General features: G+C 49.0%; 10 protein-coding genes and 1 non-coding gene across 11 annotated transcripts in view; 6 read left to right on the forward strand and 5 right to left on the reverse strand.

The window, feature by feature from the left end:
- The window catches only part of FMAN_04438 (uncharacterized protein), a gene marked incomplete at both ends in the record, with an annotated part of 1,291 nt that extends 219 nt beyond the window's left edge, over positions 1 to 1,072 (reverse strand). Inside the window, 2 exons of the mRNA XM_041828854.1 lie at positions 30 to 610; positions 673 to 1,072. Of these exons, the coding sequence (XP_041679675.1) occupies positions 30 to 610; positions 673 to 1,072 (981 nt within the window). The remainder of the gene's footprint in view (positions 1 to 29; positions 611 to 672) is intronic.
- Positions 1,073 to 3,978: 2,906 nt separating this feature from the next.
- FMAN_04437 (uncharacterized protein) lies at positions 3,979 to 5,952 on the reverse strand (the record flags this gene model as incomplete). The annotated part of the gene is made up of 1 exon (XM_041828855.1): positions 3,979 to 5,952. The coding sequence occupies one exon, from the start codon at positions 5,950 to 5,952 to the stop codon at positions 3,979 to 3,981; it is 1,974 nt and encodes a 657-aa protein (XP_041679676.1).
- Positions 5,953 to 6,496: 544 nt separating this feature from the next.
- FMAN_04436 (uncharacterized protein) lies at positions 6,497 to 8,936 on the forward strand (the record flags this gene model as incomplete). Its single annotated transcript, XM_041828856.1, has 5 exons — positions 6,497 to 6,519; positions 6,582 to 6,699; positions 6,753 to 7,507; positions 7,564 to 7,706; positions 7,759 to 8,936. 5 exons carry the CDS (start codon positions 6,497 to 6,499, stop codon positions 8,934 to 8,936), a joined length of 2,217 nt encoding a protein of 738 aa, XP_041679677.1.
- A 706-nt stretch (positions 8,937 to 9,642) lies between these two features.
- On the forward strand, positions 9,643 to 12,060 carry FMAN_04435 (uncharacterized protein; the record flags this gene model as incomplete). The annotated part of the gene is made up of 1 exon (XM_041828857.1): positions 9,643 to 12,060. The coding sequence occupies one exon, from the start codon at positions 9,643 to 9,645 to the stop codon at positions 12,058 to 12,060; it is 2,418 nt and encodes an 805-aa protein (XP_041679678.1).
- A 470-nt stretch (positions 12,061 to 12,530) lies between these two features.
- FMAN_04434 (uncharacterized protein) lies at positions 12,531 to 13,573 on the reverse strand (the record flags this gene model as incomplete). Its single annotated transcript, XM_041828858.1, has 2 exons — positions 12,531 to 13,144; positions 13,189 to 13,573. The coding sequence occupies 2 exons, from the start codon at positions 13,571 to 13,573 to the stop codon at positions 12,531 to 12,533; spliced, it is 999 nt and encodes a 332-aa protein (XP_041679679.1).
- A 265-nt stretch (positions 13,574 to 13,838) lies between these two features.
- FMAN_04433 (uncharacterized protein) lies at positions 13,839 to 16,686 on the forward strand (the record flags this gene model as incomplete). Its single annotated transcript, XM_041828859.1, has 2 exons — positions 13,839 to 14,129; positions 14,272 to 16,686. 2 exons carry the CDS (start codon positions 13,839 to 13,841, stop codon positions 16,684 to 16,686), a joined length of 2,706 nt encoding a protein of 901 aa, XP_041679680.1.
- A 611-nt stretch (positions 16,687 to 17,297) lies between these two features.
- FMAN_04432 (uncharacterized protein) lies at positions 17,298 to 18,299 on the forward strand (the record flags this gene model as incomplete). The annotated part of the gene is made up of 1 exon (XM_041828860.1): positions 17,298 to 18,299. The coding sequence occupies one exon, from the start codon at positions 17,298 to 17,300 to the stop codon at positions 18,297 to 18,299; it is 1,002 nt and encodes a 333-aa protein (XP_041679681.1).
- Positions 18,300 to 18,926: 627 nt separating this feature from the next.
- On the reverse strand, positions 18,927 to 19,721 carry FMAN_04431 (uncharacterized protein; the record flags this gene model as incomplete). Its single annotated transcript, XM_041828861.1, has 1 exon — positions 18,927 to 19,721. One exon carries the CDS (start codon positions 19,719 to 19,721, stop codon positions 18,927 to 18,929), a length of 795 nt encoding a protein of 264 aa, XP_041679682.1.
- Positions 19,722 to 22,933: 3,212 nt separating this feature from the next.
- On the forward strand, positions 22,934 to 23,605 carry FMAN_04430 (uncharacterized protein; the record flags this gene model as incomplete). The annotated part of the gene is made up of 1 exon (XM_041828862.1): positions 22,934 to 23,605. One exon carries the CDS (start codon positions 22,934 to 22,936, stop codon positions 23,603 to 23,605), a length of 672 nt encoding a protein of 223 aa, XP_041679683.1.
- Positions 23,606 to 24,161: 556 nt separating this feature from the next.
- Positions 24,162 to 25,046, forward strand: FMAN_04429 (related to PML1 Subunit of the RES complex, which is required for nuclear retention of unspliced pre-mRNAs; the record flags this gene model as incomplete). The annotated part of the gene is made up of 1 exon (XM_041828863.1): positions 24,162 to 25,046. One exon carries the CDS (start codon positions 24,162 to 24,164, stop codon positions 25,044 to 25,046), a length of 885 nt encoding a protein of 294 aa, XP_041679684.1.
- A 1,268-nt stretch (positions 25,047 to 26,314) lies between these two features.
- Positions 26,315 to 26,430, reverse strand: rrna6. Its single transcript, XR_005994049.1, has one exon. It is a non-coding gene; the product is annotated as a ribosomal RNA (ribosomal RNA).
- Between the last annotated feature and the right edge of the window lie 352 nt (positions 26,431 to 26,782).

Genomic DNA, 26,782 nt, shown 5'->3' on the forward strand with positions numbered 1-26,782 from the left:
GGGGGGTGGAGAAGGCGAAAATTGCTTACCTTGGCAATAGAGATACGGGCGCCAGATGTTTTTCGGATCTCGCTAATCTTGCTACCGGCACGACCGATGATACAGCCAACCATGTCCGCGGGGATGCTGATGTTTTGAGTCTGGATCTCCTCACCATTTTCATCGTGTGTTGGCGGGCCTCGAAGGGCTGCGTCAGAGTCGGAACGGCGGTTGTACGGCCTTGAGCTGCCGTTGCTGAAATCGGCACCGTTGCCTGTTCGCATGACACGAGGGCTGCCACCATAATCGCTTCTACCGGAGCCTTGGCTGAATCCAGCACCACCGCTGGCGTTTCCGCTGCCAGATGGCTGAGTACGGACCACAGGGTTGTAGAGGACGGTGCCAGTGCCTCGTTGCCAATCATCGACCAAGCACTTGCAAATTTCCCAGATAGCGCGCTGAATACCCCCGGGAGTGCCCTGAACCTCGACTATTCTCTCAGTGGATTGAGGGAGCATCTCCTTCTGGGCAACCATACGGACACCAGAAGCATCCTGGATGTGCTTGATCTTAAGACCTTGTCTTCCAATGATGGTTCCCATCTGGTTGTGTGAAATGAGAAGCTTAATTGCTGAGACTTCAGTTAGCAGAAATTCCAAGGTTCGATTGCCGTTGGCAGAAATCGCCACATACGATGGGTACCGTTGCTTTGAACCACACCTCCCATACCCATAGCGGGGGCACCTTCGAGCAGAGCGCGAGCGACAATCGCGTAGGCTCGAGAAATAGCGTCGCAACCGCCGGTGATGGTCAGAACACGGTCATGAACACCCTGTACAACTTTGCTGACGCCGGCCTTGACGCCAGTCTCGTCTCTTAGATCGGCAACGTTCTTGCCGCCTTTGCCAATAATGACACCTGCTTCCTTGGAAGAGACAATCGCACGAAGGGTCAGCTGGGCCTGGGCATACTCCTCGTCCGTCTTAGGGGCGGGTTCGCCATCAGGGCCAAGGCGGTCATCCATTCTAAGCTGATCCATCTGATCGAGAATGTCGCTTCCGTTGCCGGGAATAGAATCCTGAGGTGCCGACATTTTGCAGTAGTCAAGTCGGGGTCCACGCGGAGGAAGAAGTCGTGATTCGAGTTGGAAGCGGATCGTTTGGAGGAGAACGAACAGACGCGGGTAAGATGTGTCTGGTCGGATCTAAAATGCTGTCAGTATGTATTCTTCCATTATCACCGTTGTTGGAGGCGCAAATCAAGGGTCTAATGAGCATCCCTCATTTGCGGTGCACGTTCAGAACGGCAGAGCAGAGAAGAGCAGATACAAGTGCCTGCCTTCATGACAATATTGAAGGGCATATCCTCCGGAGAGACGAAGCAGGACTAAATTATGACGAGTGTACTAACCTTATCGTCGACGCTGCGGAAACTGCGAAGACGTCCAAGTGTGCTGGAGAAGGCGGGGGTAGGAAGATGGGGAGGTGGTGCAGTGTGTTTTTTTCTTGCGGTCGTTTACGCGAAGCGGGATAGCGGGGTCAAGGGTCGCAAGCACTCTGGCTGTGAAAGCGGCCGGCGGCGGAGGCGGGCAGGTGGGCTACCTTACAGAACGATGCGCGGGAGACGTGCTTCGACAGCTGATGTAATGTATCGTAGGCGAAGCAGAGTCGACGGTAGGAAGAGGGGAATGTGAGGAGAGCGGGAGGAAGGTTGAGAAAGCTGGAGGGAAGGGAAGGGAAAGGAAGAAGAGAGGTGGTGAAGGCGAGAGAAAGGTGAGGTGAGAGAGATGTGTAAGTTGGGTGAAGGATAGAAGAAGAGGAACAAGAGATGGAAATCATGGGCTAGCTACCTCCTACTAACCCAAGGCACTTAAGCTAAGAAAGTATTGCACCTATTGTAAGGTAAAACAATTGGATGGCCAGGGCCAGGACCAACCTAAGACAGCTAAAAACCGCGAGTGACCGACCACTGACCACACAGAAAGAGTGTTCCAGTATTACTGTACCTGCCAACCAAGCAGCTAAAACCAACCTAGGTAAGTAGGTACCTAGGTCGCAGTGCCTTTGTCTGCTAGGGAAGGAAAGAAAACTCGGGACCTCGACACTAGACGATAAAAATATTTGGGTCGTTTAGCCTTGAATACAGGGGACTCTTTACTGAGTTTATTTTAGCACCCTCTTTTTACGTCTTGAGTTTTCTTCCTGCCTGACGGTCTGGTACCTATTGTGGCAGCAGGAGCCTGTAAATGGAGTGGAGTAAAACATCAATAGAGGGGAAAGAACACACAGTAGAAGCGACAAGACACTTGTGAAACAAGTACTCTACTCGGTACTGCCTTCGCAACCCTCATATATTTACTGTTACATGGTCACGCAGGTGAGGGGAAGTAATACCTGAAGGGAAAGTACCGAAGCTTTGTTACCCACATCCGTGCATGGACCCAACTCTAGGTACTAAGGCAATAAACACTTCTTTTGTGGGCATACTCGTAATATATCCATCTATTGTTAGCTCTGTCAAGGACAAGCTCAACACTTCGATCTCAGAGTCTCTTTGTTATAGGAGGGCAACCCCCTAGAATCATAATACCGAAGCTCCTTACATACCGAATACTCTAGCTACTATACCTTGCCTTGCCTACTTGAATCATCTGAGAGATTAGTGGGAGGGTATCTGTGTACCACAACGGCGCCGTTAGGTAGGTAGTAGCCATAACTGACGGGACGGGACAGGCACGAACGGTTATGATAATCATAATGCTCGACCCCCCTTTCAATGCTAGGGAAAGAGAGCTCTAAACTGACGATATATTCCTGGCTTCGTAGTATAAGGTAAATACACACGTTGGCAATGGCATTTAGGAACGAGGCTAACATACCTAAGGTAGACTGACAGACAGGTCTCATGCTAAGCGTGGTTATCTTCGATTTCACAATAGCCGTGTCACACACACAATGCCAGTGGAAAGGCCAGAATTTCTTGGCATATTCCACTAATCCTGTCTGGGTATCAAGCGAACCTACCAAGTTCCTGGCTTCTTTCCCTTCCCTTCTGCCCACCAATTCCAAAGCCCACACTCCCTGGCAACCTCGTCACTCGGGAGTTTTTCAGCACACCCACACGGGCCGGAGTGGGCCACGGAGGTGAGCATTGACTTTGTGACTTTTGTCATCGCCCACAGCAGATCAGCGCTGCATTGTTCCATTGATCGCTCTATCAGGCTGATACTAGATGCATCATAATGGTGCCAAGTACAGGGAGGACAAGGGAGTAAGAAGATCTTGGCGGGCGAGAGCATCTCAACTATCATGTCACCGTGATGCGGTGTTGAAGAAAACCCAATGGCAGATCAAAGGTCAAGTTTCGCAACCTCATTGGACATTCTTCGTGATAATCAACAGGGAGCTGCAGCTTTAGTTTGGCCGATGTTGCAACACGCCACCGATAGCGATGAAATATTAGTATATCTCGACTATCCTCCCATGCTTCTCATAGAATCAATCTCTTCGCCTTCGGCTCCAGCGGATTTCCCCCCTCCCCCCAGCTTGAAAGCTGTACAACGGCCGCTCCCGCAAATCGTCAACAACGTGCCGGCTCGCTTGTTATTCTGCAGCACAGATAATCCATAGCCAATACCTTTCCATCGCACCGTTGCTCGAAAACGCACGAACAGATTGTGACAAGGGTTAATAAGTGATGCTTTATTACACTTTATATCACCCTCCTGTATCTCCTGCCTCTGGGATTGGTTGTGGGATGTCCACAGCTGGTGGAGTAATGCAGCAAAAAGACACCAAGTATCTCGGCTGACAACCTCAAACGCCTGTCGTGCAGGGCACATAGTTATTGTCAAACTTGCAAGTGAGTATTACCGTGAGTAACATCGTGCCAAGTGATTTCATATATTGCCGTTGCGATGTATCGATAGAGAGGCATCATCGACTGTCAAAGACACGAATGCCCAATGCTATTTTGACTACATATCAGGATTCGTCCCTCTCATCGTTGTCGTAGCTTTTGCTCATGCTCTATCCAAAAGTTCTTGCACGCCTTATGTCCCCAGTGGTCTAGCCACCATTCCCCAAAGCTATCCTCGACTTCGTAATCTACCTTGGCTACTCTCTCGTCTCTCTTCAAACCACAGATTATACAAGCTCTTGGTGCTGTCGGTACCATCTTGGCTGTATGCACTTGCATGTTCTCGCTAATCTCAGGGACCTGAAGTGACAGGCTCTTATCGACAGACTTGGCCGCAGCAACTGCAGATCGCAGGCGACCAACCTGCTCGCGCCATACAGCGACCACATCAGCAGCCTCACGATCTTCACGTGCAGCCTGTGTTTTGTCAACTCCTGCAAGTTTCATACCCTTGCTTCCCGCAGCGGAGATGGACATGCTTTTTGCTAAGATCTTGTCCCGATGCCATCGTTGTTTACGGCCAGCAATAACTCGTGCGGCAGTTGTTGCTAGGAGGATGTAACCACGCAAGAATTCTGTAGCTTTGGGATCCGATAGGATTCGCTGTTTGACTGATGTGCTGTGGCTTGACATAGGCTTGAAGAAAGTCGTACCTGAGCTGAGAAGATCAGGGAATGCAGACAAGATGACTGAGGGAGGTGGGACATTGATTGGTGGAGGGGCATCATCCTGGGATTCCTTATGTGATGGTTGAACATTATCAACTGCGTCCCAATCCCAACCCTCCGATGCTTTCCCTGCGCTGGCGTTTGCCTTGTTGTCATTGGCGGCAGTAAAATCGTCCCAGGCATCCCACTCATCATCCTGATACTTGGTTCCGGCAAGATTCGCGCCCTTTGGACTTTCAAACGATGGCCATGCTGTGGTGGGTGTTTCTTCCTTGGGTTTCTTGACAGGTTTTGATTCTTCAGAAGTAGGTGTTTTAATAGCTAATTCTGGGAATGGGTTACGATCCTGGAAGGAGGGTGATTTTGGGGCCTGGGGATAATTCGTAGCGGTGGCACCAAAAGCAAGAGGCCCGAGAAGCTTGGTGGGCGGTGGCTTTTTTGATGATTGCGATGAAGCGGGCGCTGGTTCATCTAAAGAAAGAAGATCCATTGACGGAGGAGCTGCTGGCGGTTCTTGGGCAGCACCTGCAGGTGCCGTTTTCATTGCCGCCGGAGGAGGGACACCTTCAAAGTCTCCAAACTCATCGTCGTCGTCGTCATAATCTTCACCTTCGGCAACCTGAAGCTCAAAGTCCTCGGCATCAAACAATACACGGGGGTCTTGTTGTGCTGAAGGCTTGAGTTTCGCCTTCATCCGCTGTAGCGGCTCCTGATCAACTGTTGGCTGTCCCCATTCTTGCGTAAACCGTGACTGTGTTCCAGAGGGCTGGGCTTTCGGGCCACTAGCGGGCTTCGAAGCTCCTCCTATATCGACGAGACTGTTGGATAACAGGTCCATGGTCGACGCTCTCACAACTCGAGTTGGCGGTTGCTGCTTCACTCCCGGCACTCGCTGGGCTATAGCTGCAGCCGAACTTGGATCTGCCTTGGGCCACGGTATTGACGATGAGTTTGCTGAGCTTGGGGGCGCATTTGCGGTTGAACCCCAGCCTGATGCGGACAACGGCGCAGGACTCGGGGTCTGAACAGGAGCCGTATTCACTGTTGCAGCTTGTGAAGGCTCGGCTACTTCAAAATCTCCCCATCCATCATCGTCGTCATTTGTCTCCGCCGGCTTCGACGGTACTGAGGCACTTCCCCATGCGCTATGCGCACTTGATTGGGATTCAAAGGTTGGCCATGGCTGGGATTTCACAGGAGAGGCATTGCTAGTGCTGTCTAACAAACCAAAGAAGTCCTGTGTTGCTGCCCATTGAAGAGGTTCCCGTTGTTGCTGAGCTTGAGCTTGAAAAGGAGTGGCCTGTTGCTGTTGCTGTTGCTGCTGACCTGGAGCAGGCGCTGAGTTATTTGAAAGACTATTGAACTCGGCAAAGAGATCTGCAGACATAGTGCATCGCCTAGTAATGCATTACTTCGAGAACATGTGTCGCAAGATGCCCTTAAGGGTAGTGATGAGGCTTAAAGAGAGACGTCAAAGAGGTGAGCTGAGTACGTTGTGGCATTCAAAAAATAACCTCAGTTAGTGGGAGGTGGTGGTGACATGATGCTATTTGTTTGGCGGTCAGCCCCTGAGCTGCCCAGCGTCCTGGGGTCGTTGGATCCTAGGTCCCGTCAGTGCAGTACCGCAATCCGAGGGCCAGCGCAGCGGAGTCCAGTATAAGCAGTCCAGGGCGACCCAAGATATTGAGGAAGTGGGGCCGAGCTATTGAGGCAAAGACCCAATTGAACCTGAAGAGCCGACACGTTAGCTGGTAAGGTACCTCAACTACTAACCTACCTTACGTTAACGTTAAATCAAGGTTTCTGTCCATCCTCCGCCATCAACTTTACAGTGCCATAGTCTACACACAACGTTGTTACTCTCGGTTCAGGCCTTTTCCGCAAAGCCGGTAAACTGTCCTTATACTCTTCTTTTGGTGCAGCCAGGCATCATGCGACCCCTCCAAGAGTCCCTGTATGTTGCGCCTGTTAGCGACAACAAATAATACTTCGACTGACCATAGCACCCCTACGTAGTTCGAGATGGCGTGAGACACAATCCCAAGGTGCGCATCTTGGTGATCTTCGACGTGCTGTTCGGTATAATGGTCCCGCAAGTCCATGCATATCAGGATGTCGTTCTCTTTGTTGGAAGGTATGTTCACCTATGCCCATTGACTGACGCCCACAACTAAACCTTTACCCAAGACTTTTCTTCTTTCTACTGCTGCTGAAGGTTTGAGCTGGTCTCAAGTTTTGGAAGATGAAAGAAAGCTCTACGCTGAGAAACGGGATCACTTCCTCAAGTATATAAAACACCCAGAAGCTCTTGCAGAGCTGAACATCGATCCTTTGACAGAGGACCCCAGTGTAAGGCCGACCAAACTGGAACGTAACCGTTTAACTGATTTGTATGATATGCAAAAGTCTCCATGGAATACCATTCGTCGAGATGAGGTTGTCCGTGCTGAGATCCAGCAAGACGTTCAGCGACTCCCCGATGAAGCTTCCTACCATGAAGACCAGACCCAGTCAATCATCTTGGATATCCTGTTTATGTACTGTAAACTAAATCCTGAGCGAGGTGGCTACCGACAGGGTATGCATGAGTTGCTTGCGCCTATTCTACATGTCATTGAGCAGGATGCCGTGGATCCAACGACTCTACCAGAAGAGATTCCTCTGGATGATGCTCTTATCAAAACTCTCGACCACTCTTTCATCGAGCACGACGCCTTTGTCTTGTTCTCGAAACTTATGGAACGCGCCCAATCGTTTTACGAAGTCAAGGATGTTATTCCAGCACCAGGAAGAAGTTCTTTGCGGCCCCCCAAGTTTGCCGAACAAAGCTCGGCGATTGTCGAACGAAGCAAATTCATCCACGAAGTTTGCCTACAGAAAGTTGACCCGGAACTGGCTACTCATCTAACCAACATTGAAATCTTACCACAGATCTTTCTCATGTAGGTATTAACCCATGCACCTATCCTAACGCCGTCACTGACGTCAGAATACTTAGTCGGTGGATTCGGCTACTCTTCAGCAGAGAGTTCCCCTTTGAGCAGTTTTTGGTACTCTGGGATACTATCTTTGCTGTCGATCCAACCCTGGAACTCATCGATCTCATTTGTGTTGCTATGCTGATTAGAATTCGGTGGGATTGTAAGTTGCTTGGGCGAAAGACAGTATGCTCCCTGGCTAACGCCTTTCTTAGTATTAGAGGCCGATTATTCTGTTTGCCTTCAACTACTTCTCAAATACCCTCCTCCATCAGGAGCTCACGGTCCTCATACATTCGTTGATGATGCTCTGTACCTGAGGGACCATCTTTCACCATCTGGAGGATCATCACTGGTTATGAAATATACTGGAAGGATGCCGACATTATCTTCTCCACCACAGACCTCGCGAGCAGGCACTCCGAGCTTTCGTGGTTTCAACTCTTTTAAGCACAGAGGACTAGGCCCAAGGCCACAAATATCATCCCCATCCCGCTTCCTTCAACAACAGGGTGGCATGGAGGCTTTGTTTCAGGGAGCTGCCAAAGGAGCCAAAGGAGTTTACGAAAGAGGCGAAAAGCTGGGTATCAACCAAGCCGTACGAGATGCTATGGGAGAGATCAAGCGAAATCTCAACGAGGCCAGATCTGCACCTAGATCTCCGCAACCCCCGGTCAACAATCAAGACTCAGCCCAGAGCCTGGTAGCATTGAAGAGGCGGAACCAGCAACTTGCCGCGATGCTTGATGAGACGGTCGATAACCTCAAAGCTATATCTGCCTCGAATCTAGACGACAAGGCTAAAAGCCTGGAGCTCATCGAGATTGCGGCGGCCAAGGTGCAGTTTGTCAAGATTTACTTGGACGATTCTTCTATGGAGGTCCCGGTGTTGCAATCTCCACCACCCGAGGACAGCCCACAAGAAGTGACTGTAGCTGAAACAACTATCGTTCAGCCTGAGCCTGTGTCAGTGGCATCTGCAGAGGTCGACATATCGGCTCTTCAGATATCCGAATCAAAGAAATCCTCTGAGAGCGAGTCAGCACAAACCCCTAGCTCTGATCGTATGGAAATAGTACCATGCGACGATGACAAATCTGCAAACTCATTGGCTCCGTCACGGCCAGCTCCCGTCCCTACTCGTTCAACACTGGCGCAATCCTCTTTCTCCTGGATGCTGGAGCCAGACGAGTCGGGGTCCTCAAAAGCGTCTCCAGCGTCCAGCAAGTCACCACCGCCCCAGCATAAGAAAAAGATGTCGAACAGCGCAAGTCGTGAGAAGAATGCCTTCCTATTCGGCGAAGTCACTGAGAGTCGAAACCCCTTGAACTCAGATGAGATATTTGGCTTGGAGCCTCTGAAGAAACTCAAGAGCACCGCAGATGAAGAGTAGATAAGAGAGTAGATTAGGCCTAGACGCATCCGCATAGGGCAAGGTCGCCCTTTAATATAATGGAATGGCATATTGACCTAATGAGAATATGCATTGGTACTTTTCGAACTCTTCAATGTGACATCCCACAATATCTTTGCCAGTGACCAAAAAATCCAGCTTGAACTTTAGATACCGAGAGCAAACAGCCACTGTTCAACAAGAAACCTGGTGTTCTGGGTGTGACTAGAGAACAGGTGACGGATCACTGCTGCTGATTGTGAGAAACAAGAACATTCTCAGGATGTCCCTGGACTTGCTGCTGCGATTATAAAACTCTCTTTTTATTCTCAACTCATCATCCTTTCCCTCTAAGCCCTGTTGTGTACTTAGCTCTGCAAGATAATTGCGAAGAGATACGACAACGGATTCCTTCATCGAACAAATCATACATAGCAGGGTCCTTTCGAAAGGAGACCGAGGTAGTTTCGTAGAAGTTGACATGGCTTCCATAACCTTCCAAGTGGAACTTGGATTTCTTCTTGCAGTTTGCCACAACCCTGCTGACGGAGTTGATATTGGGCATGGCGAGTACCCCAATCATCCATGCAGACCACTACCTTTCCCCCCTACCGAATATGCCAGCCTTCCAGAGAATGCAAAAGAGTATTGCTATCGATCTCGAGAGCATCTTCTTCGAGCACAATGGGCTATCGATCATTTAGAGATGGCGCTACATGCCAGTAATCTCACGACGGCAAACCCTCGGAGAGGCTTAAAGGTCAAGAATAAACTCGAGTCCTGGACAGTGGAATACGATGGAATGATCAACGAAGATCAATGCAAAGAGTATGAATGGGTCGGTATGAGGTTGAAATCTCCCCTTTTCCGACCTGAGACCTGTATTCCAGGAACAGACTCAAAGACAGTCATGGACATCATGACCAAGGGCTTCCTCGCTGTTCCCAATGCAGAGACACGCCTGGTGGTCAAAGTGTTTATACCGAAGCTTCTCGTCAGTCTGGACTCGATGAAGGCCATTGTGTCCATGCTTTGGCTGGTAGACCCGTTGTTGAGTGATATCCATCCTGTTCACTGTGGACCTAACTCACTCTATTCACTAGGGCTACAGTATACTAATCTTGCTAGGGACGATGCCATTGATCTCCAGGCTGAGATGCTGTCCGCAGTCCAGGTTGAGGATCCTTGGAACAATCGCCTCTCCTCTGACCGGAAGCCCCTGGAGCTTCTACCGCATCCAGGAGATCTGAGGGATACGAAGTATCGCCATAGGACCCGCGGAATTTTGGATGCTACATCCGTCCAGGATTTAATGTATCTAATGGATTTGGCAATTTATGGCGAGGCGGGACGCTGCCCCAATGCGAGCCCTGCTTATTGTTTCCTGGAGAACAAGACGACTGTTGTTATCGAATTCAGACAACACTGTGGAACACTCGATATGCTGGAGACATCTCTCTGGGCTATTTTATGCGTCAGACTCACTCAACACTGCCTCAACAAATCTGGTACCTTCTTCTGCGAATCATATCCCAATCTGAGGCATTGCTCTACGATTCACGACTTTCTTAAAGAGCAAGGCCTGGGGGAGTTGCCCAAATGTATTCAGCCACAACCAAAACATCTTAAAGTGTCAGATCTGAGATATTGGCATCCTATCGCAAGTGCTGCGCCCCCTAAGGAGCTCCGTGCGATTCCAATTTTGTCTTCGAGACAACCATTTGCATCGCATTTCCAAAAGTCTAGTCTCCCAACCGACAGAAGAGAAGACTTACAAAAATACGCAAGGAAAGAAAGCTACTATTTTGGTATCGAGCTCGAATTGTACATGCCAGTTTTGCTACCGCATGAAGGCCGGCCTGATCCTTATCCCAACGATGGCAGGGAACTCAGCCGTGCCGAGCGATTCCCCAACAGAGTTGAGTTAATGAAAGAAACCATCAGTTCTATAGGGCCGTTGACTCTGGTGTGGGATGAGCATTTCGACCACAAGTCCTGGGAGAGCAAGCTCCTCAGTCATGGGATGGTGCCTGTTGACGATATCGACCCTCAATATCAGACGTGGACCATTGGAACCGATGTATCGCTACGCCGAATGTCTGATTGGGGAGGGTACAAGCAGCTGAATGGTTTGGAGATCATCAGTCGCGTTCTCAGAGCTACGCCCCAGTGCTGGGAGGAGGTACTGAATATGGTCTCCATCCTGCGAAACAACTTCAGGTTGACAGTAGGCAAATCATGTGGCTTCCACATCCATGTTAGCAAAGGCACTGGGCCCATGCTGTTACACCTCGTGCGTAAGGTTTCTGTCCTCATGTATTTAGCAGAGAACATTGTTTACCGCCTTTGTTGTCCTGGAAGAAGGAAGTCAAGATACGCACCGAGTCTAGCATCATTACTTGAACCTCTATGTACCGATCAGTGGTCGGAAATGGATGTTCCAGCTGACTTTGAACAGTACATTCCCATCCACAAAGTCGTCGACCGCCGTACCTTGGGGATTCTGAAGAAGCTCTGGACGACCGAAACTCTGCAACTGCTCAAGTTGCTTATAAATCCCAGCATGGGCTCAAAGTCTTGCTTAGGTTTTTCCAAGTGCCACTCCTTTGATGAGTTTGGTGAAGGCTCTGAAGATGAGTGTAAAGGGACCGTTGAGTTTCGCTACCTCGAAGGCACTCTGGATCCTGAGCTGATTCTTCGGTGGAGTCAGTTAATGGTTTCTCTATTCCAGTTTGCTGATCTAGCTTCACCACAGGCATGGCAAAATTTTGTACCTGCAGTACTGCAGTGTCCAGCATTGGGTAGGATGGATCCGAACGTGCTGAGAGTCTTCTTGTTATTCTTAGGAAAGGGCGATGATTATGACTTTTGGAACAACCGGATGCAAATGATGACGAATTTGCCTCTCGATGCGCAACAACTGGCTCGCAGGCCAGTTGATAACAATGAGATTCTGCCTCCCCTCGATGATGAGTACATTGATACATTACGAGAAGAGCTGTGTACTAGAGAGATGAAATTGCCTTGCACGATCCAGAAAGCGGCGACCCTCAACGAATCTTCAACCGATCCAGACGATCTTGCAAACCTCCTTTCCGAAAAGGCTAGTTTTTTTAATGCTTGAATTGGGGAGGCTCTTGAGACTACTTCTGGACAGATGTTTTGACAGGCTGGAGAGCAAGATTGGGCCTGCAAATACACTAGAAGAAGGGGTAAGAATGGTATGAATACTTATTTGCTTCGTTTCCCTAGCCTCAGTCGTAGATGGGCGAAAAAAGAACTGTAAAGATGCGACAAGGACTGAGAGACAGAAAAAGGACATAAACCAGGCAGGGAGATTGGAGGGCTTGTTTGCAAATTTCTCATTTTTATTCCATGTGGCGTTTTATGTGATGTGAGGCAATGTTTTGTCGTTTTGAGACAGGCAGAGTACCTGCTAGACAGTTGAAGGGCAAAGAGAAAACTCACTCACTTGAAGAAAGATGTAGATGTGTGATCGACAGCTGGGGCGTGGCTCATCTTCTACTCAATGACAGTGCTTTGCTCAAACGTTTTGTAGTAGTATTAATACTGGGTATCATTTCCTCACAAATCCTATGCAGGAGACGTATGCTCTCTCTCGATAATATCCTCGCGCGCCAGTGGTCGAGTTCCATCGTTAAGAACCATCGCTTCTCGATGTTGCCGTCGTAGTCTTTGCTCTTCGGCTGAATGTTCTCTGGTTCGTGTCACTTGCTGTTCGACAAGCGGTAAGTTTCCCGCCTCCTCTTCGATCTCCATAATCAGGTCTGGGAGTTCACGAATTCTCCTTCTGGAATTCTCCTTGTCCATGAGCCCTGCCTTTTCCAGAGCCCTGAGGCCTCGTCTTGACTCCTTGATTCGATCGACAATCTCCACAATCCTATTTGTCTTGAGTGCCATATAATCCCTGAAGCTTCGGCGTCTTTCTTCCGGAGTATCGCCCCATTCCTGCTTCGCCAACCACTTCTCGACAAAGCGTGCCTTAACTAGCATGCTGGCACCGTACTTATTGGCGAGCTCCAGGATGAACATTAAGCAGAACCTCTCGGCCATGTCGCGAAGGTAATACTCATCCCAATGGCTATCAGTGAGACTCGGTCGCTCGGTGTCGTCCAGGCTCAGCTCCAGAGAACGGACGAGAGCTGAGTAGGCTTTGGGATTGTTCAACTTTGAAAGTCCGTCCAGCCCTGAAGTGTCAGTTGTATCTCATGATTTAATCTGCAAAACTCACCAATAGTCTGTCCAGTGAGCAGGGCTAAAGCCCGAAGACACCGCATCCTCTCATCGTAATCTGGTCGAGTGATGCCGAATAACAGTATGTGAGTTGTCTCGGAATCGTTCACGGCCCGATCACAAAGGATCTTAATCGCGACTTCTCGTATAGAATAATTCGGGTGATCCAATAGCTTCTCAAGCGTTTCGAGTTCCAACGAGTCTTCCGTATCTTGAGTGATGTATTGTGTCTTTGGCTGTGGTGGCGGAATTTCGTTGTCGTCTCTTATGATGGTGAGGGCAGTGAAGACAGTACTCACTACACTAAAGGTGGCAAAGCCTAAGGTGACAAGAACAACCCTCTCATCACGAGCAAAGCTTAGGAGGCTATCAGCCCATCCCATCTTGGTTGAGTCTATTGATTGAGCTCATGCTTCACTCAAGTATTGGTAAATGAGTTCTTCATGGCTGTCCAAGTCATCCTGAGGGAAAGGATTCTGCCATAGCTCACCGCCGTATCATGTTCAAATAAGGTTAGACTACCTACGCGTAGCTTCGCATGGAGGCCCACATGGAGCTTGATAACGATAAGACTTTTTTTCCATCGCAAAAAAACTGAAAGTTGCTGCTACCAGTGCAGCTTTCGCATCAGCAGCATTATCAGTCGCAATGGCCGGCTCCCAGCTCAAACGCCTCAAGGCGTCCCTCAAAGAGCAAGGAATTGTCGGCCCTCAGCAATCGAAGAAGCAAAAACGACGCAATGCTCAGGATGAACGCTCTCGAAATGACAAACGACTTCAGCGCGGAGTGGTCTTGGAGGGGATTCGCGAGCAATTCAATCCTTTCGATCTTAAGCATGCCAAGGGCCCAAAATTCGAAGTTACGAGTAACCGGCCTATGTTGACTGCTGGCAGTATCAAGGGTCGTCCCGGTCAGGCAAAAGCAGCCAGCGAGGAGAGGGTAAGTTCCAACATTCTGTTCGCGAGGCGCCATCAGGGTAGTGGAGGTGACACAATCTGCTCACATCACTATTGAAATCCAAGCCGACCTCGATATAATCATAAACCAGGTTTTCATGAAGAATCAACTAACTTCTATAAAGCGCCGGCAAACCCTTCTGGTCGAGATGCAACGCCGCAACAAGGTTGGTGGAATTCTCGATCGTCGATTCGGTGAAAACGATCCCACAATGGCCCCCGAAGATAAGATGCTTGAGCGATTTGCCCGAGAGAAGCAGAGAAGTCACAAGAAGAACTCAATGTTTGACTTGGAAGACGACGATGCTTCAGAAGGTTTGACCCACATGGGCAAGTCTCTTTCCTTTGACGATATGGACGATTTCAAAGAAGATGATCTCGAGGAGGACTACGAAAGTGATGGCTCGGTGCGTGAACAGCAGAGATTGAAGCGTATTCGTGCAATAGCAGCCCAAGGTAGTGATGGCGAGGACGATGAACCGGAACGAAAAAAGACGAAGAAGGAGGTGATGGAGGAGGTCATCGCCAAGTCCAAACACTACAAGTACGAACGACAAGCTGCAAAGGAGGAGGATGAAGAGCTCCGAGAGAAACTTGACAAGGAGTTGCAAAACATTCAGTACATGTTGCACCACAGCCGGCCAGGCGCCAAGCCTCAGAACGAGGGGGCTGCAAAACCCACCATCGCTGGAGTCGACCGAGACGCTTTCGAGAAGAACTTTGATCTTCAAGTAAAGAAATTGGCTCAGGACAAGAGGGCACAGCCTGCCGACCGCACCAAGACTGAGGACGAGAAGGCTGAAGAAGAGTCTACAAGACTCAAGGAGCTCGAAGACAAGCGCCAGAAGCGCATGAGGGGAGAGTCAGTCAGTGACAGCGAGGATGAAGAAGTCGACAACAAAGGCAAGAAGCCTGATCTTGATGCTATGGACCTGGACGATGAGGAAGACTTTGGCTTGGGCAGCGGTATCCGAGCTCGTCCTACTGCTACTGAGCTTGGCTTTGACGATGAGGATGATTTCGTGATCGACGATGATCTCGTGGCTAGCGGCTCGGACCTGGAACTCGACAGTGAGGGTGAATCAGACATGGAGGATGTGTCTGATGAGGAAGCTGAGGAAGAGGAGGATGACTTTACAAAAGGCTTGCTTAATGAGGAAGAGAGCCGAAATCCTGTTTTCGATGCCGACTCGACTACAAAAGCCCCGGCGATTCAGAAGGGCGACGAGCAAGGCCTCCCCTACACCTTTGAATGCCCTCAGTCTTGCGACGAATTGCGAGTCATTCTGGCACCATACCCAGCCAAGACCTTCCCTACAATTGTCCAGAGGATTCGTGCCCTCTATCATCCCAAGCTCAGCAGTATGAACAAGGAGAAGCTTGGCAACTTTGCAAGTGCTTTAGTTGACTACATCAGTCTGCCCTGGGACCCTGCCACTTCTGCCCCTTTTACGGTGCTCGAAAGCATTGTCCGACACATCCACTCTCTGGCAAAGATGTTCCCTATCGAGATTAGTAAGCAGTTCCGCAAGAATCTTGAGGAGATAGGAGAGTCTCGACCGTTGGCACTAGGAACCGGAGACTTGGTTTTGCTTTCTGCCGTTGGAACCATCTTCCCTACTTCCGATCACTTCCACCAAGTCGTCACTCCTGCTGTGCTGACCATCACTCGATACCTTGGCCAAAGAGTACCACAAAACCTGGCACATTATGCTATTGGGACATATCTCTGTATTCTTGCTGTCAGCTACCAGAAACTTGCTAAGCGCTACGTGCCCGAAGTTGTTAACTTCTCTCTGAATACGCTCTTGGCCCTGGCCCCTGTTGCCACTTCCAAGAAGGTCGGGGATTTTCCTCTTCACATCGCTCCTGAGGGCATCCGCATAGGAGCTGCGACTAAATCAGAGTCACGGAGACTCAACTTCTCAGACTGCATCGAGCAAGAGGCCAAAAAGACAGAAACGATAGCCCGCAAGGTCGCTATTCTCGATACCACAGCACAGGTTATAGAAGCTGCAGCAGATACGTGGACTGGGAAGAGTGCATTCCTCGAGACCTTTCGACAGGCTGCGAGCGTACTCAAACACCTCGGCAGCAAAACCTGCAGGTCACAATTACCTACTACTCTCAATGAAAGAATTGAGAAGTTGCAACTCAAATTCGACCGCATGCTTAAGGTTGCGCAACTATCGCGCCGCAATGTTGAGCTGCATCATCATCGGCCCCTGGCAATCAAAACCTACGTACCCAAGTTCGAGGAGACATTCGATCCTGATAAGCACTACGACCCCGACCGAGAGCGAGCAGAGTTGGCCAAGCTCAAGAAGGAGCACAAGAAGGAACGCAAGGGTGCCCTTCGGGAGCTGCGCAAGGACGCCAACTTCATGGCGCGCGAGAAGTTACGGATCAAGAAGGCAAAGGACGAGGCGTACGAGAAGAAGTACAAGCGCCTTGTTGCCGAGATTCAAAGCGAGGAGGGTCGCGAGGCGAATGCATACGAGCGAGAGAAGTCTGCGAGGAAGAGGGCCAAGAACAGGTAAATGGATTCAATGGCGTAGGTACAGGCTCAGGATACCAATATATGTTTTCGTATGTCCATTTAATGTGTGCTGTTAGAAAGCGTGTAAACAAATCATTTGTAGAGAGTCCTCAGGCTCTGAAGGGGGACTACTTCAAAATGGGTCAGACTTCACAATACGACAAAGGTCGTACCAGCATGGACACTAAGTAAACCGATCAATGGATGACCCGAGAAGTCAATATCTATTGTTTTTGATAGTATCTAAACCTGACGGATACTTTCCAGCTCCAGGTAGCGGTAGCAGGGTAGATAGAGATCAACAATTAGAGACGCCTACCTGAAATGGATGGCTTGTGGGGGACCTCTACCCTTGATAACAAAAACAATTCATTTAGAAGCCTGTTTAACACATATTGGAGTTCCCCAAAACTTTTTACGAATTCTATGACATAGAGGTCTGAAGTTTTGCTCTCTTGGACGCCTTTGAGCACTAATAAATTAGTGGAGCCAACTGTTTTATCCTTGGAACTGCTTTCATTATCAACATCAAATCTTGCAGTATCATCCATCATACTACTAGCCCGCTACCAACTGTAAAGCGAACTTTCCACAAATACACAAACAAAAAGTATGGGCACTGAACACAATAATGGCGCAGGGGCACAAGATGAAGAAGAGGACGATTACATGAACATGTCCTTTGACGACCCAACACCTGTAAAAGAGACATCCATACAGCGTACACAGCGATTGAAGCGTGAATCACGAGCACGTGGTGTCATCAAGTCGAAAGAGCAAATCGCAGAGGAAGAAGAGGCCGCACGTGAAAAGGCTCTTTCAACCTCACTGCTTGAAGATGCCAAGGCCAAAAAGAGCAAAGGACTCGCCATGATGGCCAAGATGGGGTTCACAGGCGGTGGGCTAGGAAAGAAGACAGAAGATGGGGCTGCTCCTGGACGGATCGAGCCTATCAAGGTCAGCGTGAAGGACGATCGTGGAGGTATTGGGTTGGATAATGAAAAGAAACGAAAAATCAGGGAAGCGGCTGAGGAGAGGGACATCAAGGCCGTTAAAATGGACACAGACGAGTATCGCGAACGTGTGAGAAAAGAGCGGGAGGATGCAAGGCTTGAGAAGCAGTTCTTTGCAGCCCAGCGCACGGCAGAGAGGATGGACGATGAAAAGACAGAAGTTTATGGCCCTGGTGCTTCACTGCCAGATTCTAAAGATGAAAAGGAAAAGTCAAGACCGATATCATCCCGACCTCTCAAGTCAATACCGATTATCTATCGTGGTCTAGTCAGACACAGAGAAGAAGTGGAACGCGACCGACGTATGCGCTACGATCTTGAGCAATCACTATCGCGACTACCAACATACGAAGACGACCAGGAAGATGCAGACGACAAGAGGGCACTGGGGAAGGGACGCACAGTGTATGCTACCGCTGAAGATCTCGACGAAGAAGACGAGGAGCTGGACCAGTTCAATGATCTAGACATTGGAGAGCGTTTGAAGAGCGTGTTGGAGTATCTGAGGGAGAAGCACCATTATTGTTTCTGGTGCAAAATGGTCTATCCTGATCCTGAGATGGAGGGTTGTCCAGGTTTGACCGAGGAGGATCATGATTAGCTGTGGCAATGCCGTGTCATGACCATTTTATGAGAAATAGATAGACACCTCGTGTCGTTTGAACCGATATTGCCACAACAGGAAACCTTGAAGACATAACTTTTTCTTATTATTATTTTTTAGTATAAAGGCTGTTTTTGCCTGGATATAAGACGTGCCACTTGCTTCAAGGCAATCTTTATTGTCTTCCTCGTTGCATTTTGCGACCATGTTAGATTCAGGTTGCATAACTGGCCTGGACTCGGCGAGTTGTCACCACAGAAACGCCTCAACAGAATTTCTCGATTCTTATCTCACTCAATCGCTGCTTCTCAACCATTGCCATGGCGCCTCAACAGATAAGCAGATAATGAGTAGATAGTTGGTGGGTCATGATAGGAGGATGTGAATACAAAGCTACTGATTCATCCTTAGACAAGCTCATAAGGTTCCTGTAGTTGCACGAGATATTGTCAATGGATTACTTATGGTCGTAAGCTTAAGGTAAAGCTGCTCAGCACAAGGCAAGAAACCTTCGGAATTGGTACTATGTTCCAACAACTATTCCACAAGTCCATAAAATTCATGGAATATACCTATCTTGAACGCTTTGCGTTCTTTCATCACTCGTCAAGTTCACTGCCTGAACTATCTCCCTTTCCATCTCAACCTACCAACCCAGTGAGCCCATCTTTGAACCTCCTCGTCGTCCAATAACAGCTCAACGGTGTAGTAGTCTCGTGCCAGCTCCTCGTGCGTTTTGAAGTGATGAACAAAGCGATGGCAGGCACCACACAGCCACGCCACATTCTGCAGATCTTCTTTACGGTGCCATCCTCGCTTAACAGCTTTTTCATGCACGAACCGTGGGATGAGGTGATGGTAAGACAGAGGAACCCAGGACCGGGCACATAGCTCGCACGCGTCAGCCCGAGTTGAACGTGTAGCGGGAGGTGGCTCGATGAGAGGAGTTATGTAAGAGGTGAGAATGGGAAGTAGGAATGACTCTGGGGAGGACGGAAGATGTGATGCAACATAGGGATCGGCAGAGATAAGGTTGTAAGTTGTGAGGGTCTCGATAACAGATGGTGGCAGGTTTAACAACAAAAGGCTGTCTTTTGTGAGTGGGAGAGAGTACTGCTCCTGCAACGCTTCGTCCTCTCGCCATGCCCTATACTCGAGGTCCTGCAACTCCTCTGGAAGATTGTCAAAGATCTCAGCCGCGAGATAGTCGACAAATTCAGCAAGTTCCTCGGCATCTTTCTCCGGGTCCGGAGCCGGGGCTGGGGTCGGGGTGGATGCAACGAGCGGAGCACCGGTGTTCTTACCACGCCGACGGCGCTTGGGCGGGTCCGGGGCCGAAGAGGCGGGCTGTAGGAGAGTGGTGGACAAACAGTCCCGAAAGAGGGCGTAGTTTTCAGGGTTGTTGTTGATGGCCGGCATTGTAGTTTGGGCGTGGTATTAAATGTAAGGTAGTTTGGTGCCACAGCCGATACAGAGAATAGGTAGTTAGGTAGGTAGTTAGTTCCGTGACGTAATTGATTTCCATCACAATCTTTTACTGTGGGAGATCACATATTTACATATTAATCCTTCCTGCTGTTCACTAGCTACTGGAATTTTGCGGAATAGTTTGGAAGCTGAAGGAGCTGTCTGAATATTGAGAGCTGTAGGCTTTCCTGATAGTATTGTGCCTAGTGAGCCACCGCCGGTTGAGTCATTCGGTGGAAGTGGCCAGCTCTTCACCCTGTAGTGCTTCGTAGAAACCATGTCGCGCCCTGTATCCTGAACACAACGAAGCGATGAGCTGGCGTTGCTGCATAGACATTATTGCAGTCATGACGCCGGGCGGTCTTATGCTGTCTGAACGGTTCCATCAGTGGACACACCACCGCGGCGAATTCAAGTCCGAGCCGAGCCAAGCGACTGGCCGGTCAAAACTCTGAGCCACTGGGTGAAACGGTGAAGAGCGAGGCTTTGTTTGGTGTCTCGAGTACAATAGTACACGTGGTCAAGCTTTGTTGTAAATGCATTGTTGATCGTCGACAAATGTATCAGCTGAAGACCCTGACTTGCAAAATGAAGGGCAAGCAACGCAGCATGCAGCGAACAAGCTTAAACTAAAACATCAAGTGAAGTAACGTTTGCGTTTCACTGATCTACGAGATTTTCAAACAACCTAGAAACATTCTTTCCATGATCGTGTATCAAAGAGCCTAATAATAGAGGGCAAGATGTTAAACGACCTGTGCAAGAGCCTGGGCATGGCTAAGCAAAAATAGTATCAAATAACCAGTAATGAAGTATAACCCGGTATACCAGCATATTTATTGTTCATCTATCCATAGTATCAAAACGTTGGAAACGCATAGAGATTACACTTTATTTATAATTCCCGCCTCTATTGTATTCATGGTTGAAACGGCCATGGACAATAGACCCGTTTCTTGAGCATAACAGAAAAGTACCCAGGCCTAGCCAGACAGCCAGGGAAGCCAGGGCAAAGTCAAACATAGGTAGTGGGCACTTATCAATGAAGACCCAGTTATCAGAAAATCGGCCCGCGGAGTCAGGATATTCTAGAAAGGAGAAAGAAAAGTCACGGCACTCGTATGTCATCATCCACGACAACAAACCAAGAATACGTCTGAGCGGAGTTATTAGGGCATGGATGTCAGGAGATGCGAGGAGATGTCACAAACAGCTTCAGGGCTCAGCAACTCTGTAAAGGGCTAGTGAGTGAGAATGTGACACCCTGATACAGTAGGTTATGCAGCCAATTCCAGTAATCAAAGGGCTAACATGGCTGGCTATTGCTTCAGCTCATATGAGAAAGGGCTGAATGAGAGTTGAGGCTCTGCGGCAGACGTAACATCCAGATCAAATATCAACATGCGATCTACACGAGATCTAATTTGCAATCTGAGTAACACCGAAAAGTATAGATTTCATCACCTGTTTCTTGCTCGCTACCCGGAAAAGGGCCGCCGTTGTCAGGAGACTTGTGGTGAGGGCATCCAGGGTTGTGTTTGATAGCACAGATTGTCCAACCAATGACGATTCCATGAAACCGTACGTGACGAGAGACGCAGCATGACATAACGGAGCGTTGCATCCGAGAGATGGAGAGAAAGACAGGGACAGAGGCAACGACAGATGAGATTGATATGGAAACGGCATAACGTGAGAGGGGGACGGAACCCGAACTGTTGAATTCGACCGAAGACTAAGCCGCAAGTCATGTTCGGTAGAGTCGGGAACACGTACGTACGTACATACATACACGCATGCATGCATGCATTGCATCTACACTGTTTATCAAATAAGGCGGTTACACAAGTGAATGAGAGAATCTGGGGGCCGCGTAGCTTCACCAGACTCTCAATTCTAGGCTCAATGAGGAGTCCAGGCTAAGGCAAGTCGCTGCAGAGGCTGATATGGAACTGCTTTACCCGCTCCGCTCACCTCCCTCCCCGCAAAGCACTGATGGAGGGCACAGAGTAGAAAAGTGAGTGGGGGTTTCCATGGAAAGCTCTGATGGTTGTCGAAAAAAACGATATTTTCTGGCCTGAAAAGTTGGAAGCGCGTAAGCCGCGGGAAGGACGGGAGACGATCCCATAATGGAGGGACAGAAGAGGGAGTCAGCCAAGAAGGGATCAGAGGGAGTAAAAGGCCCGAGTGACGAGAAAAGAATGCCTCCCAAGTTGGACCTGAGACAGGATAGGCCAAGCTCGATTGATTTGATATCAACAAACTTGGAACAGCTCGAGTATGGGAATCTTTGGATGTACAGTATGATGACACGTAGGGCAAGGTACAGCATCTTTGTTGAACCCTCTCATCTCAACTGACATCACATACAAGAGATGGGCAGACAGCTTTTGTTTGCCATGTGAAAGTTGCACTCTCAACAAGTTTCACGGGCCAAAAATACACAAAACACAAATCGAAGTTAGACATGAATAAAAAAAATACACTACCAACAGATACTGTACCTAAGCTTGTGCTTGTGCTTGTGCTGCCGCTAATCTTCAGGCGGCGACATGGGAAGTCCGATGCGCTGTCTCCACTGGCCATATCACTACAACAGCCAGCCACTGTCAAGACCAAGCTCAGTTGGGAATTACCCGATGCGTGGTCCCAGAGGCTCCTCTCGTGGGGGCCTGGAGCCCTGTCAATCGACCACCTTGCTATCATGAGTGACTTTATTGGGTAATCAACTACCTTGTCTTGAGGTAAGGCAAGGCAAGGCAAGGTAAGGCATCCAGGGACTAGGGTCTCGCTAAGGGTTCTCATCCACTTTGCTCTGCTGGGGCTGCTTCTCACCTCAGGTCACTTACACACCACAGGTCAGGAAACGGGGCCAACGGAGATGGGATGGCGTCTCTGGAAGGGGGACGGGAGGGGGGAGTCGGCGCTTCTTTTGTTTTAACTCTCTCTAGGTAGTCGAATGGATCTTTGCCCTTCATTGAAATAGTCTGGCATGTCCTTCCAGAAGCTGAGTCCTTCAATATTTGATCCATCATCTTTCTCCTTACCTTACCTACTACAACTATACACCACAGCCTACCTCGTCAACAACACCAACTCATATATCTACACAGCAGCTTCCATACACCTACTATATACTGTCGACGCAAGGCCAGACCAGCAACATGCATCCTTCCAAGTTGCTCACAAACCAGCCAAGCAAGGCCATCTACATTGATAGCATTGCCACACTCTCCGACCCTCTCTCCTCCATGTCTTCCACCTTCTCTCTTGTCTCTCTCCTCACCATGGCCTATCACATCCGAACACCGCTGCCCTCGAACCAGGAACGCCTTCTCACTCTCTTGAACACCATGTCGCCAGCCTTAAGAACAGAGACAGAATCCAGATACTCCCGCGAGGAGATCCTGAACTCCTTTGTCCACTTTCTCAGCCCCGTCCTCAACGGCATGGCAGGCATGCTTGAGCTTCTCACAAATGTCGACGCCTTCTCACGTCCAGAAGATTTCCGTCAATTCTGGAGCCTTGAAAGGAGCAATTTGATCAGAGACTTTGTGGAGAGTGGGGGACCGTTGCGGGGGATGCAGGGCTACGACGTCCCCTTTCTCGAGACCTTTGTGAAGGACCCCTCTTGCAGAATTGCTCTTGGTAGCAATAATGGCATGCTTTTGTTAGTCCCAGGAGACGCCGAGGTCGGCGATGATGTTTGGTGGGACGAAGACGAGCAGCGTCTCAGCGTCTCCAGGAAAGGCGCTGAAGACATCAACACCAATGCTGAAGCCTATCTTGACAATGGCTCCAGGATAACCATTATGGCTATTTCCTCTGCCACTTAAGGTTTGGCGATTTCGCACCTCATGACGACTTGACGATACATTTTGACGCTACTGATACGTACTCTTGGGATTTTTTTTTTAATTATTTGGTAGTTTTTTTTTTTTTTTTTTTTTTGGGAGAGGAGATTTGATATCCACAGCGGGATTTTTCACACATTTTTTTGGTTGTTTTGGAATTTGTAGGCAGCTAACTGCGCTTACTGGAGTACTATGGCGGCGTATGAGCGATGACAAACCTACCTTACCTCCCCAAGTGAAAATAGAGGTAGCATGCATAGAGCAGATCCATCGAGTTTATCTTTGATATGACAGTTGGAAATTTATCAAACTTTTATCATAAATGGCATGTGCAAGCGCATCCCACGTGCTTAAGCCACAGTTCTATGCCCACCTCAGTTAGTGTACCAGCCACACACTTCATACCTCCTCAGGTAGCCCACTTTTCTTGATGGCTGTCTTGCAGCTTGCAGATCTAGCTAGCCTACTAGCTCTCCCATCTCAGCTGCGTCATCTTGGCTGCCCTGCATCTTTTTTCAACTGCCTGTACCTTACCACAATGGCGTCGGACGAAGAGCCAGGAAGTAGGCCTAGCCGGAGGCGCCACGAGGACGAGGACAAAGAAATCAGAGACGATCACCGATCGAAATATTCAGAACGTGACTCCGGACGCCGAGAACGTCGTCGATCACGCGACCGACGCGAACGAAGACGGTCCCGGACACCAGAATCTTCACGGCGGAGGTCACGAAGCCGAGACCGTCAACGAGACACAAACCGTGAACATAGACGTCGAAGATCACGAGACGATAAGAGTTCAAGGCGAAGACGTGACGGTGATGACGGGGGGGATGACAGACGGGTTACAAAGCGAAGCCCCTTGAGGCGCACTGGCCCTTTGCCATCTCAGGCAGACTCTTTCGCCGTTACCACCGGCGAGGCTCCTGAGAAACCCAAGGAAAAGCCCAACTTCGGATCCACAGGCGTCTTGGCGGCGGCCTCGAATTCAGTGGCACAGGCGGACGGCACGGCAATTACACTCAAGTATCACGAGCCCTCCGAGGCGCGTAAGCCGTCGCCACGCGATGTATGGAAGTTGTTCGTTTTCAAAGGCCAGGATATTGTCGACACGATAGAGCTCAGCACGAGGAGCTGCTGGCTCATCGGGCGAGAAATGTCAGTTGTGGACTTGCCCGCGGAGCATCCCAGCATCAGCAAGCAGCACGCCGTGATTCAATTTCGCTATGTTGAGAAGAGGAACGAGTTTGGCGACAAAATTGGCAAAGTCAAGCCGTACCTCATCGATCTGGAGAGTGCCAATGGAACGGTTTTGAATGATAGCAAGATCCCAGATAGCAGATATTTGGAGCTCAGGGATAAGGATATGATCCAATTCGGACACAGCACGAGAGAGTATGTGATAATGCTTGCTCCACGAGATTGATCTCTACGAAAATGGAACGATGCACATTTGAGCATGTGGTGACCAGTCTCACTGGAGGTCCAAGGTTTAACCCCAAGATGGAATCATACGGCAAGTACATTCATGTCTGCCACAAATAAGAAACTCGGACCATATTCACACCAGCATTGAATGCAAGTGGGAAAAGAAACATGGTTCGATATGGCCATTCAAGGGTACACATACGAAGTCTAGAGCCAGGCCAACAGGCGTTCGGGGGCGATGTTCCCGTGGAGGAGAGGTCGATTCTTCTAACTTACTGAAAATGAGGCCACGGATCATGGAGGCTCTCGGGTGCCTCCCGAGCTTTCATTCAAGGTATCAAGGGGCTGAGCGATGACTCAACTGCGCAATGGCCTGGAAACCTCGTTGAGATTGGATGACTCTTGCGGCTGAAAGCAACTTGCTGGGGCCTGGATTCATATCGACTAGATCAATGAGCATTAGGCCTGAATCCGCCACATAAGGGTGGTTGGCCAAAAAACTAGGCTCTGAGCCAAAGGTCAGCCTGCTGCGAGTCTGGATGGGATTTTCCTCCGATCTGTATTCACAAATTGGGATTGCAGATCCTTGCATCGGCGCAAGGAGAATAACAGTTAGGATTTCAACTCAGATAGACTTCATGGAAGGCAAGAAAGGCGTTGGTTCTATATTTGTGTGTTATTCTAGAGCAGTGCTATTCCCATTGCTACTATGTATCATTTGGCGCTTTTTGTTTCTTATATTCCCTTGACATTGACAGAGTTAAACACCTGCGCGAACCAACTCGCCAAAGATAAATGACAAGCTGTGACGGCACTGCTATTAAACTTAAGATGAAGTTTAAGATGCTCTTGATAAGCTCATTTATACAAATACGTTGTAAGCAAATAGGGCCAGTATCTTCGATTTCTCCAGGTGCAGGACGAACCAGTTAATTATTGCGAATATGCCAACTTAGCCGATGGTTGAAACGAATTGTTCTACAATATAGTAGCAAGTGAACTCCAAGTTCGAATAACTAAATATGGTTTCTTATTACTAGTGCTGGTGTTTGCCGAGTCTGGCTTATTGCCTCCTGTCTGGTCACCCCTATATGGGCAAACAGCATTCAATCAGACTTATCCAAGCTAGGTATATAACACAAACCTGTGTAGATGAAACCCTACTAGAACCTAGCCTCATGATCTTCCAGTCACATCCTATGAAGATGCCTATCTTCTCTTATAACTCCATATAACTGCCAGATAACATAACTGGCAAAAAAGACATACATACAACAGCAGGTATTCGCTGGTCGTCACCGACCCAACTACTAATCCGCCCCTTATCAGCTTATCTATGGGGGAGCGGACGGGACCCCGAGTTCTCTGATAGGTATGGTCGTATGTGCTTAAGTGAGGGCATCGCCAGATCTATATGGCAATCAATATCATCCAGATTGTTTCACAGGGATAAACGGCATGTCCCTTCTGATATCACGACATGTGAAGAGCTTCTAACGAGGAAAAAAGCAAATAAATTCCAAGGGTATGCCTAAGTTACAGTAAAAGGTGGGCAGCTCTGTAGTCTTTACCAGCCACCATGGCCTGAAGCTCAAGACGGGAGGGTTTGAGTGTCTAGTCATATGCTGTTCGCAAGGACCATGTTACCTTTCAAGGCGGATATGAATCCTAAGAGCTTAGGATTCTAATAAACGATCGATAAAAAGTTTACTTGATTTATACAATATAAACATA

Source organism: Fusarium mangiferae, assembly GCF_900044065.1.
Source record: "Fusarium mangiferae strain MRC7560 genome assembly, contig: FMAN_scaffold003, whole genome shotgun sequence".
Classification (NCBI taxonomy): Eukaryota; Fungi; Ascomycota; class Sordariomycetes; order Hypocreales; family Nectriaceae; genus Fusarium; species Fusarium mangiferae.